This window comes from Zonotrichia leucophrys, chromosome 2 (assembly GCF_028769735.1).
Source record: "Zonotrichia leucophrys gambelii isolate GWCS_2022_RI chromosome 2, RI_Zleu_2.0, whole genome shotgun sequence".
NCBI lineage: Eukaryota > Metazoa > Chordata > Aves > Passeriformes > Passerellidae > Zonotrichia > Zonotrichia leucophrys.
In genome coordinates, this window is record NC_088171.1 from 88842641 (window position 1) to 88854657 (window position 12017).

Here is a 12017-nt window from a genome sequence, read left to right on the forward strand (position 1 = left end):
TTCTAGAAAAGTGTTATTTTCATGCACCTTCTCTGTTTCTCCTTAATGTCACTGGGCCACAGGTGACCTGATTTGATGCATTCCAAACACATGCAGAATTTTTCTTAGTCCAGAATTTATCTAGAGGTATTCATTCAGTGTGCTAGGAGCCACTTTTTTGTCTAACCAAAAAATGCAAAAAGTACCATACAGTGCCTGTTTTAACTCTTCCATGCATGATTGTTAACAATATAGCACATGCCATGCCAAGGATCTGGTGTTTGTAACCACTCATACAAGAAAATCAGGTATATGCTCAGTTATATAGAGAAAATCTGAATAGGACATTTCAGAAAAATGGATTGTTAATCTGGAGGAAGTGACAATATTCCTTCTAAATTTGAATTCATTCCAACATCGGATGAAGTGTTGAATTTTAAGATAACATGTTGATCAATTTTTTTGATCTACGTCAAAACAAAAGGATTTTGACAGGCTCTACAAAGCTGGAACTTTAGGTTTTTTAATCTAAAATGTGGATCCAAGACAGTAGGTTTTGTGGAGCTTTTAAGTTGATTTCTTAGTTGTGTTAAAATAGAAGCAGGCATGAGTGTGAACTGTGTGCTAGTGATTGCTTAGCTCCAGGTTTTACAGCTGTCCATACTTTGGATTTTATATTAAATATTGGTAACTTCACTCAGAGCACTGTGAGAATGTGCCCAAGACATAAGTTTTTAAAGGTGAGATTGGTCTGTTGGCTAAATAAGTGACTGAAGTGATTGTCCTGGTGAGCATAGTTTCAGGAGCAATTGCCTGTAGTCTGGTACAAGGAAGTAAAAGGATAGTTTTTGGCCAAATAGGTGTTTTGATAAGGTTAATGTAGCAAGAAGTCACACTGCACATCTTCCTAAGCGTAAGGATAATGGACAAAATATTACTTGTTTTTTGCTATTGATGAAAGTCAGAGAATAAACCAGATCAGCACTGGGAGTAAATGCATAAATGACTCTGGTACTTGGCAGTCTTTTGTGCTGGATGCACAGATACCCAGGAATGTACATTAAAAAGCAAATACCAGGAAAGAGGGGGAAATCGAGCATCCAGCCCAAGATGTGATCTAATTTCATCATCACACAACATACTGAACAGTTGCAAAAGGAGGGGTCTTTTGTGTTCAGTCATGCACCCAGAAACAGTAGGGTTGCAGTACTATTTTTGAGATAACATTATGAAAAAAAAGAAAGTAAAAGCATGAGGGATTAATCAAATTACAGTGAAATTCCAAAGTCTGTTGTGGAGCATGGAATTGATACTTTGGCCTTAAACAGCACTAGCAAACAGAAGATGAAATCAGTACATTAATCAGTCTTTGGAAAGAAGGATAACACGTGTTGTGTATAACTAGCAGGAAAACAAATTAACTCCTTGCTGACTGACACAAAGGCAGTGGTTACTGAAAATACTTGTATTTTAAAGCCCAAATGCTGCGTTGCATAACAGTCAGGAATAGATCTTTTGTGCAATATGTTAAAGAGCTTGGTCAACATCAAATGTGTTTTTCTCTATTCACTGAAAAGGTCTTCTGTGTTTGTTTAATAATGTCAAGGGTTGTTTGGGCTTCCTTTTTTTTTTTAAACTAAAACACACTTGTGCCAAGATCAAATTTAAAAAACAGTGCAAAAAATAATCCCAAAAGTGGCTCATTACTTTCTTGGTTTCATTAATGAGCTAAAAGTTAATTTAATCAACACTAATTATGATTTAGAAGTGCTTCTGTACCATATAGCATAAGGAAGCCTGAATTTCAACAAGAGACACAAGTCAGCCATCAGTAGATTAAAGAGCCATTTATCAGTAGATTAAAGAGTGACTCATTTGATTAGCTGAGCTTCTTCAATTATTGGGGTTTGCTTCTTATTATTTTTTTATTATTGAAGAGTACTTCATTTCACCCTGTTCACTTTTAGTCAGCATTGAAACTGTCAGTCTTTGAGAGGGTTAAAATGCTTCTCATGAAGTTCAGCTCTCAGCTATTGAGGACTAATCTCCCTGGGGTGGTAGTGTTGGCAAGCTGGCTTGAACGACCAAATCCATGTCCAGCGTAGGAGTTTCCATATGGGCTCTACCACATCCAGCAAAGAAAGGACAAAAAGTTTAGGGGTGCACCCCCTCTGTTGTCTCAGTGGAAGACTGGAGAGGTGCCCTTGCCTGCATGGCAGTGACAGTGTCTTTGCCCTGTCTCTGCTCAAGTCCACAGGAGCGCAGGTGCAGGTGGCAGGGGACATGCTGCCCAACTCGACGGAGCGCGCCGTGACCATATCCGGCACTCCCGACGCCATCATCCAGTGCGTCAAGCAGATCTGCGTGGTGATGCTGGAGGTGAGTGGGCACCCTGCGTGTCCCTTCTCACTCAGGAGATGTTCAAACACATTATTAATAATTGTCAATTGCCATGGGTTCCCCTGAGGTGCTGCCTGCCCTTCCTGAGCCAGGGATTTCCAGAGGCTCTGTTAAACTCTGCTTTTCCTGGTGTTTGAGAGCCTCTTGCAGCAAGATTTAGCAGTCAAAGGCTGTCATGATATTGTTGAACAACAACCAGGTCCAGAACAGAGCTGCAGTCATTCTGAAAGAAACACATTTCGTTCTGGTGTGGAATAGGGCAGAAAACATCCAGGTCTTATTTAAAATAAAAATTATTCTGACCTGCCAGGACTTTTTGCTTCCTTAGGGTCAGGTCATTGCCATAAGACCAGTAAGTTTCATGTTGATGGCAGTTTTTTAGCCCTTAGATTAAATGATACACAAAATAAATTTATATAAAAATCTGGGCCTTTTAACCCTTACTGAAAACACCCATAATTTCCAAGCCATCAACCATGCCCCTGTTTCCTGAAATGCCTTAACATGCTTCATGAAGCTTCATAGCTTCGTCTGACAGTGGCAGTAATGAAACCACAGGTGTCACCATTGCCTGTTTTGGCCATGCACTCAGGTCCTCAGCTCCTCCCTTGAAGCCCAGACAGGAGGCCTCTAGCGTGCTTTTGGTCTGATGGGGTGGGGGGCAGGGTGGGCTGGGTGGGTTACCTGCATGCCTTGTTGTCTGAGGTGACCAGTGTTTATAAAAAGAGACATCTTTTTAATACAAGCTCTGCTTTGTTTTACATTTTGACCGCTTTGTGTTTTTGTCTGCAGTCCCCACCCAAAGGTGCCACCATCCCCTACCGTCCCAAACCTGCCTCTGCACCTATCATTTTTGCAGGTGGCCAGGTAAGAGCAGACACCATTTTGGCTTCAGCTGGAAACCACACCGTCCTGGCCCAGCCTCAGCCAGCGCCTGTTAGTTTTCAACTTTTACTCTTTCTTGCCTGGTATAGTATGGATGTGCTTTGTCTACTGTGCGTGCTTACTGTTTGCAGGAGAGGAGAACACTGCATTGCAAACTTTACACAAAATTGTGACAACCTGGTATTTTACCAAGACTTAACATTGACTTCTGTGATTAAGAAAGGTGTGCCCTTCTGCAGATTGAGAGGTGTCCAGATCAGGAGCTCATTGAGTGCGGCAGCCCTACTTATTGTAGTGGTTGGGTTTTTTTTTTTTCCTTAACTTGCAGCTTCACTAGCAGTATAAGCAGTTTTGTCAATTTTGAGAGATGATGAAACAGCGGGACATTTCTGCTAATGAAAAGTGTAATTTTTCTCTCATAGTTTTCATACTTTTTGGGACCAAACAGTGCTTTTTGCAGTAAGGATTTACACACACATAATTTCCAGTGCTTGTAGTCCCTCGGGACCAAGTAGCAATGGAATTTCAAAGTGGCTGCAGCTACTTGCATGCAAGTGTAGACCTTCCCAGCAATGGTGTGGAACAGCCTGATTGATAACCCAAGAACAGCATTCCTGTTTCTTTTTTATGTGAAGAAGTTTTGATGATTCCTCCTTCACCTTAAGCTGTATCATTCAGGCTGTATCTCATCTGCCTTTAAAAAACCGCATGCAATAGGCTCTTCTGTGTCTTTTAGTAATGTCTGAAATGACTCTGCAGTGCGTGACAGAGGCATCGCAGGACTGGTCTGTCATCGTCCATTGCAGGGGGGATGCAGCTTTCACTGAAGAGCCAATGATAAATAGAGCTGATAAATCCCCTAAAAACACTATGGAGGGGTCACAAGGCGACCTGTGTAGCTACCAAGCTTGGAGCAGTGGTGGAGGAGTGAGATGCTGCAAGCCCTGCCTGACTCAAGGGGAAATTGACCCCAAAAACCCAGCCTAGAGGAAGGCAGACATCTACTCAGGACTAACATACGTAAAGCGCCTCTGGCAGCAAGGCCCCCCCACCCAACCAGATCTTTTCCCCAAGGTGATGCCAAGGTCTCTTTTTAAGCAATTACCCAATTACCAGGGTGGCCCCCCTCCCACCCCATCAGCCCATCCAAGGCCATCACCCTGTCACAGGGTGTGTGCTGATGGCACAGACTGTGTCCCACCTCAGGCAATTTGGAGATCATATGAGAAGCTGGACATGGAGTTCCTGGTGGGGCTGAGTGCCCAAGGTGCTGCTGGCATTGTTGGTGTGATGACCTGTGCCACCACAATCTGCTGGTGTGTAAGGAAGCTCTTGCACAGCAGCACACACCTCCCAAGCAAATGCCAAAATGCTTCTGACAGCCCTTGTCATGAACTGTCTCTGATTTTTTTTGTCTCAGAGTTTTACTTTCTATTCTCTAATGATTTGTTCTGATGGATATCCAGATTTTTATAATCTGGATGTAGTCGCTTTCATCATGTTTGAGCCTACTTTTGTTATTTGTTGTCATCAAAATAAGAAATCTGCTTCTTTAGTGACCAAAGCTGAATTGAAATGTAAAATGATGTGCCAGAAACTGGTCTATGACTGAAAGTTCAGAATAATTTACTCCATATATGTAAGTTTACACTGCAGTACTTTCCTTTAAGAAATATGCGTGTGTATATATATGCAGCAGCCCATTCTATCAGTGTTGTAATTGCCACTGCCTTCAAAGGCTGTAAATGATTACTCAAAAGTATTGAAGCTGTTTGCTAGAGGGTGCTGAGCAGTTCGTATAAATAATTGAAAGTATCCTATTTTCAGGTCTAATAGCTCTTGTCATCTTCAGTTTATCAGTTTAAAGTGTTCTCACTTTTCTAATGGAACCTTGTTGATGTGAGAAGGAATGGAAGAGGCAGACACCTTCTGTGTGCTTTGAATTTCTGTGTGCTCTGACTAAGCAGAATTTTTAAGAAAATGCTTAAGGTGTGTTGGACACCAGTATAGAAAGCCACTTTAACCAGGTTTCATAAGTGGAACTTAATACCAAAAATAAAATTTTATTAGCACTGTTAGTTTCATTCAACGTTTCAGCTAAGCTATCAGGAGTTATTTTTCTATTCTAAATTACATCGTGGCTATCTTGGAAGGATTTTGTTTGTTTAACACTTAGTAAAATAAGTAACATTAGCAAAATATAATCTCTAGTTTTCCTTAAGAAGTTGGGGTTTTTCCACTCCAAGTATTGCTTTTAATTCTCTTGTGCTTCTTTGATTCTGCATTGCATAACAAAACTAAAAGGAAACTGAACACTGCACTGCTCTTCTCCTATAGTTATTTAGCATGTGCAATGGTTAAATTGGACATTTCTACCCTGTGTGCTGCACTGGTGGTACTCAGAGGGTGCAGCTTTGCTTTATGTCTCTCACCATTATGATGGTCTAAATTGAGGGAGATGTGCTGATCAGGTCATCCCTGCTGTTACTTACATCAGTAGGGAAGTTGCCCTTGACTGGATGGAAGCAGATCCATGGCCCATGTGCTCAGTGGAACATTACAGGACAGATGGTTCAGTAGCCTCTAATCAGGCTTGAGCTCAGCAAGCCCCAGCCCTCAGCCCCAAAAACACGATTCCCCTGACAAAGGGTAAAGCAGATACTGTTTTCTCAAGCTAAATCATCAAATAACCTTTTGGCAGCCTAAGAAATGAAAACCTTTCTTTCTCCTTTTTTTTTTTTTTTCCTGGGGAAGAAAATTCAAGGCTCATCATGTCCATTCTAGTTTGATAGTTTTCATGCCAAGCAATCAAGTAAACCTGGTCTGAGCACTAAATATTCATTGTTTTTATTACCTCTCCAGTTTTTTTGCTTCCTCCTATGTACACATGGAAGTATGAGGGAGCAGAATGATGAGGGAAGGGGTGGCTTCTGTTGGTTTGCTGGTGACTTTTTGTGATGGGTTCTTGCTGGTTTGCAGACCACTGCTTGGAAAACAGCTATGTAAAAGATGTTCTCTCAGCTGGGTTTGAAGTACAGCTGAGACCAGAAAAGACGCTTGTGACTCAGCACAGAGGCTCAGCCACCAAAGCATGGTTTCCAAACCCACTGTTTGCCCACAGTCCCAGCTGTAACCTCCCTGAAGCTGCTGCCGGGCTTGGCTGAGCACAGAGCACCCCCACCACCACCCCTTCCCACTGAGGTTGTCCTCATTTGGTGAAACAGTTTAAAAAGTTTCGCTTGCTTGAATACATGTTTTCTTTAGACCCACTGATGACGGTGGTTACTTGTTTTTGTGGAATAGAACCTTACCTAGTGATATACAACTCATCAGTGATGCCCATACCCTGTAGATGCACATGCATGTTTGCCCATGAGCCTCCCATTGAGCCTAGTACACACAGTTTTCTCCCTGAAAACTGCTCATGTGCATAATGTTTTCCAGATTATGGCCTGGCTTTATAACTAATTTAAAAACTAAATTAAATGTTTCTTCTCCAGAAGGGAAATTCTGCTACAGAAATGTGCATCATGCAGTTGAGACATTAAAGGTTTTAATATCCGAACTCCATTAAATGAATTGTTTTATCATTTGCAGAGGATTCATTACTTTCTAAGAGGCCTTTTGTCAAATAAGCATTTTGCAAACTAAGCTAATCAGCTCTGTTCCTGTTTATAATTCTCCCACTACAAATATTTATGTTATAATTTGTCCTTCTGCTTTCCTTCCTGTCTAAGCACAAGCACATTAATTTTTTTTCTGACATGCCATTCCTTTCATACATAATAGAAAATCATAAACTCTCTGTAGTTTTTTTCTTTTTGTAGGCCACTGCAGAGAGTTGAACAGGACCAGCAGGAGAGACAAAGGGCTGTGCTAACTGGTGCCAGGCATGCCACCATATCCCTTCTCACTCGTGTGCTTTTTTACCCCCACACCTCACCCTGGTGCTGCCAGAAATTATGCCAGACACTTGCAAGGGACTTACATCCCTTGCACTGCTCTTGTGGTGCAGAGTGGCTGGATTTGGAGAGAGGAGATCTGGCTTGTTGTGGAAGATAAGACCACCCACTGTGCTGGGAGTCTCCATGATGCTCCTGTCTCCAAACCGGCCTGCTGGCCCTGTGCCCAGGCACTGCAGGACAGGCTGCCATCAGCACACAGGCTCAGCTGCCCACTGGCACGGCAGCCTGGGCATGAACTCCATGAGATGCCCCATCAGGTATCTGTGGCTGTCAGATGAGATGTCTCAGAGCTGGCTGGGACATGGCCCTGCACACACGTGGCAGTCAGGAGCTGGAGGACAGAGCAGGGCATCCCCTGAGCAGCCCTGTCCCCTCCTCGCTGTGCCTCTGGCTGCTCTGGCATCAACATCTCCCCAGGTGCCTTGGTGTCACTGGCCATCCCCTGTGCTCCTTGACCCCCTCTGTGTCCTCAGCTCTGCTCCCAGCAGGCAGAGCTGGACTAAAGAGAGCTCCTGAGGGCCGAGAGCATCAGGGCTCAGGCAGGGGCACTTGGGGTTCACTGCTTGCAGGGGTACATGGGCAGCCTGACAGAGACCTTTCTGTGCCGTGCCAGGGGTTATCAAGCAGCACAAGACAATTAAACCTCACTCACTGTGGAAAGCAATGCAGGTGGCATTTGCTGGGGGAGGCATGAGAAACTTTTGTGATGAGAACTGGAATGCTGCTTGTCCCACCTGACTAACCCTGTCTTAACTGTGCTTGTTGTTCCCAGGCGTTCACGATTCAGGGGCAGTATGCCATCCCTCATCCAGACGTGAGTCCAGCACATGTAAATTATTCCCTTTTTGTTCCTCTCCCTCTTATTTGTTCTGGGCAGCATTTGCTTTCTACAGTTAGCAATAAAGACATGGCCTAAAGGCACCTTTCCTGACCAACGTGGTCTGTAGCCAAGTGTTAGCCCAGCTGCATCTCTTACCTTGTGTAATAATTGCTAGAAAGTACAATGGCCCAGGAACAAATGACAGTTATCTTGGTCTTTTTGCATGTGATATATTTGAGTTCTTTTAATATGTAATTCTACAGTAATTAGTTAATATTAACAATAGCCATTACATGTAATAACAGTAGAGATGTCATTTATAACCAGTTTGTTTTGGTTTTTTTTTCTCTATGGTAGATTAGAATGAATGATTAAACCTTTTATTTTTCAATATAATTTTAATTAATCCAGTTTTAGAACACGTAAGATGGTTTCTCTGCTCTGAAATAATTCCATTTGATTGGTTAGTTCTAATTTCCCATCCTGCCCTGCAGTTGACCAAGCTTCACCAGTTGGCTATGCAGCATCCCCCCTTTACTCCCCTTGGGCAGACCACCCCTGGTTTCCCTGGTACGTACCCATGACCCCCTGGGGATGTCCTTCTTCTTAACAGCTTTGTTTCCCGTGGTCATTACATCATTTTAATAATAAATGTGGTCAATGACCAGCAATCCTTCTGTTTTTACACATTAATCTCTCTTCTTCCCTCCCGTACCTCTGTTGCCGTTCCTTTCATCATTACTAAAACGTGCTTTGTTTGTTACTTTTATTAATCACAACTGCTTCATTTGTGCCCTTGGCTAAAAGCCCTGAGTTTCTTCTGTTCAGTCCTTGCACAGTTATTGTGGACCGTACAGTATGTACCAGTTGGTTCTGAGCGAAGCACCTGGGCGGGCTTCTTGTCCATGCTTTGGTGGCATGGATCAGAGAGAAGCAAACGTGGGAAAACAGTTTGTGCTCATGGCACAGAAACACCAACTAAAGAAACCACGGCATGCTGAAAGTTGAGTTCTCATAGAGCCAAATGTCTTGAGAGCATCTGCAATCATCACTGCTGTGACAAGTGCCTCACTTCCTGCTAGATAACTCAGATATAGCTACAAAATGCCATGGAAATTTAGTTAAGGACTTAAAATTTGCTCCCTACTTAATAAAGCTGAAGCTGAATTATTGATTGAAGAGTGAGAAGTCACTTAAGCCTGCAAATGAACATTTACACTGTGCTTCACAACATACATGCTTGGCATCTAAAAACTTCACAGAAGTGTATCTGTACTGGTACATGCTTTGTATGGCAAATAACATTTTATCACATACATCACAAATTCTCTGAGCAACTTGACTACTTGATACTCAGTGTGAAACAAGCTTGTGCAATTCATAATTGAATATAAACAAATAAAATTAGCCACTTTATTTATTTTTGTATATTCTAGTTAGAAATTACTATTTTTGGCATATCTTTACAGATAATACAATAAACACCAATAAAAGAGAAAATAAGATAAAGATTCATGACATCCAAACATACTTTTGTTTCTTTGTGATGTATCTGATAAAATATCTACAAGTAATACTAAATGGCTTTTCCTAGCTTTGTGTTTTCCTTATTCTTGTCATTAACATCCTGCTCCTTAATCTTTTCCTGGATATATTTGTGAGATGTACGTTTCTGTAAAGTTACTGTGTGTTAGAACAGTAATTCCATTTTTCGTGAGCATTTTCCTTTTGTCCACCCAATTTACAAACAAATGTATGTAGCTTAGAGTACTTTGTCCATTGCCCTTCCAAAATTACCCTTCCCAACATTTCTTTAGCAACTAATCCCACATATAATTTCCAGATTTTTTTAGGTTCATTTCTTTGTCCTTATTTTAACTTTTTTTGTTATTTTTCATGAACATGTACTCTGTTCAGCTAATTGTTCATTTGGCATCCATTTTAATTTTCCATATTCTAGAATTCCTGGTAGACAGGTCCAATTTCAGCCATACATTAATTTCTTAATTGATGTGTTTAGAACAAGCTTTGGAGACTTATTTTTAGAGGAAACCCTTCATTTTCTAGAAGCTTTTTGTGATGACTCTCTGGAATCTCATGTGACATTTGTGGCTTTGATGGGTTAAAGGTTAATTAAAATAAGACTAATTTAAAATTAGCCCAGCCCTCTGAGTTTTGCATCCTTTGCTTTCTTTTCTGTTTCACTATCAGTTCTCTATTTTTCTTTGCTCTTTTCTCTTTTTTTTCCCTCTCCTTTCTGTATGTTTCCTTCTTTAAAATTTCATTTGTTGTGTCTTGCCCTTCTTGCAAACAGCTGGCGTAACATTTTCCCTCTGTCCCCTGAATAGGACTGGATGCCACTACTCCAACCAGTTCCCATGAACTTACAATTCCCAATGATGTAAGTGGACCAATAGTCCGTATCTCTTTCTCTTCTCTCGCTCCTCTGCCGCCAGAGGGGACACCTCTGACCTTGGCTGATGTGCCAGCACCGGCCCCAGGACAGACTGTGCAGCGCTCAGCCTGTGGGGAGGGGCCTGAGGGGCTGCAGAAGTGCTGGATGGCAGGGCAGGAGTGGCTGTCCCCTCTCATGCCCCTTGGTGACAGTGCCACGGGGCCACGCTGCCTTCAGGAAAGCCTGGGCTCCCAAAATTCATCTCTCAGCTGGCACTGGCACAGGTGGTCTCAGCAGAGGGGCCAGAGGGGCTGGAACAATGTGCAGCCCTGTGTGCTGTGTGTTGGGCTGGAGTCCTCCATGGCCATCTCCACTGAACCCCACATCTACCCAAGATGGCATTTTTCCTGAGCCAAAAAGCTGCTTTGGAAATGTAAAGGTGCAGTATAAGGGTTTTTTTTAAAAAACAAGGGCTAGGAACATTCCTGCTCCAGCAGCTCTGGGTTGGTTGTGATCAACAGGGCCAGTGTCCATGAGCAACATGGTGCTGAATCTTAAAACAGTTCAAAGTGCCCAACTGATATGCTGGGCATCACATAAAAATGCCTTCCCCTTTAATTTGATTTCATTGCAGACAGGGTTGGGGTCTTTTTTCCATTTTCATTACAAATGAGTCATTTGGAAAATGGAAGTATTCCCCTCCAGTAAAAAAAGCTCTGAAGCATGGGTGGGATCACAAATAGCAATTATATTACTTAAGAGATACTTACAATGTTGTGCAAGCCCTATTAAACTCAGTGGCAATGATTTACAGTAAGAGAAAGATACAGAACCACAAAGTGGAGGTGTGAGTGCTGTGATTCATTAAACTTTCTGTTACGTAAAAAATTCCCTGCTGATTTATCAGTTGCTTTGCAACCAAATTCATATTAAGTTGAGAATTTTTTAGGAGCACCTTCTTTATCCTTACAGCACAAGTTTCTTAATTTCCCCTTCAGACAAATGTTGTTCTTGCCAGCAGAGTTATAAATCCAAGGTCGCTCTTCTGACTTATCTTCTTTTGGGGTTCATGGCAGAAAAAGGGAGGGAGAAGGTTGGCCCTGGGTCCTGTAGTGCCATACAAATTTTTTTTAAACCATCAGTTTCTCATCCATGAGGTGTGAAATTCCCAGCTCAGCACTGTCCATGAACAGCAAACATGAATCTGCCCGATGATTCTCATAGAAGGTTTTTATGGCTACACAGTGGATGTCTTGCTGTTGCTGCTAAAGGAGCAAAGCCAAGGCTAAAGTGGGGTCAGGCTTAGGAAGAGCCTGCAGGAGCTCTCCAGGTGGTGAGAGGAGTTCTGATGTGTGTGTGGTGTCAAGGAGTGCATTAGAGGACCAGGTCAGTGCTGCCACCTGAGCCTGGTGTGCCCCTCTGTGTGTGTGCATGCCCAGGGCTGCAGAGCAGAGGGGAGAACTGGCTCTTGTCCTGTTGGGTAGCAGGAGCTGCTTGGGAATCTCACCGGTGCCTTCCCTGGGGTCTCCCAGTGTGGCCATGCATACTGTGCCCCATCACAGCTGCACTAGGG

The 12017-nt window shown here is 42.7% G+C and overlaps 1 protein-coding gene across 24 annotated transcripts in view; it reads left to right on the top strand.

Annotated features, from left to right (window-relative positions):
• Positions 1 to 12017, top strand: part of LOC135444249 (poly(rC)-binding protein 3-like) — a 497164-nt gene that overhangs the window by 458572 nt on the left and 26575 nt on the right. For 15 of the 24 annotated variants that reach the window (XM_064705618.1, XM_064705614.1, XM_064705620.1 and 12 more), the window contains 5 exons: positions 2230 to 2358; positions 3172 to 3315; positions 8002 to 8058; positions 8544 to 8619; positions 10398 to 10450. In XM_064705618.1, the coding sequence (XP_064561688.1) occupies positions 2230 to 2358; positions 3172 to 3315; positions 8002 to 8058; positions 8544 to 8619; positions 10398 to 10450 (459 nt within the window). The remainder of the gene's footprint in view (positions 1 to 2229; positions 2359 to 3171; positions 3316 to 8001; positions 8059 to 8543; positions 8620 to 10397; positions 10451 to 12017) is intronic. The other 9 variants (XM_064705625.1, XM_064705633.1, XM_064705630.1 and 6 more) reach the window with 5 other exon arrangements.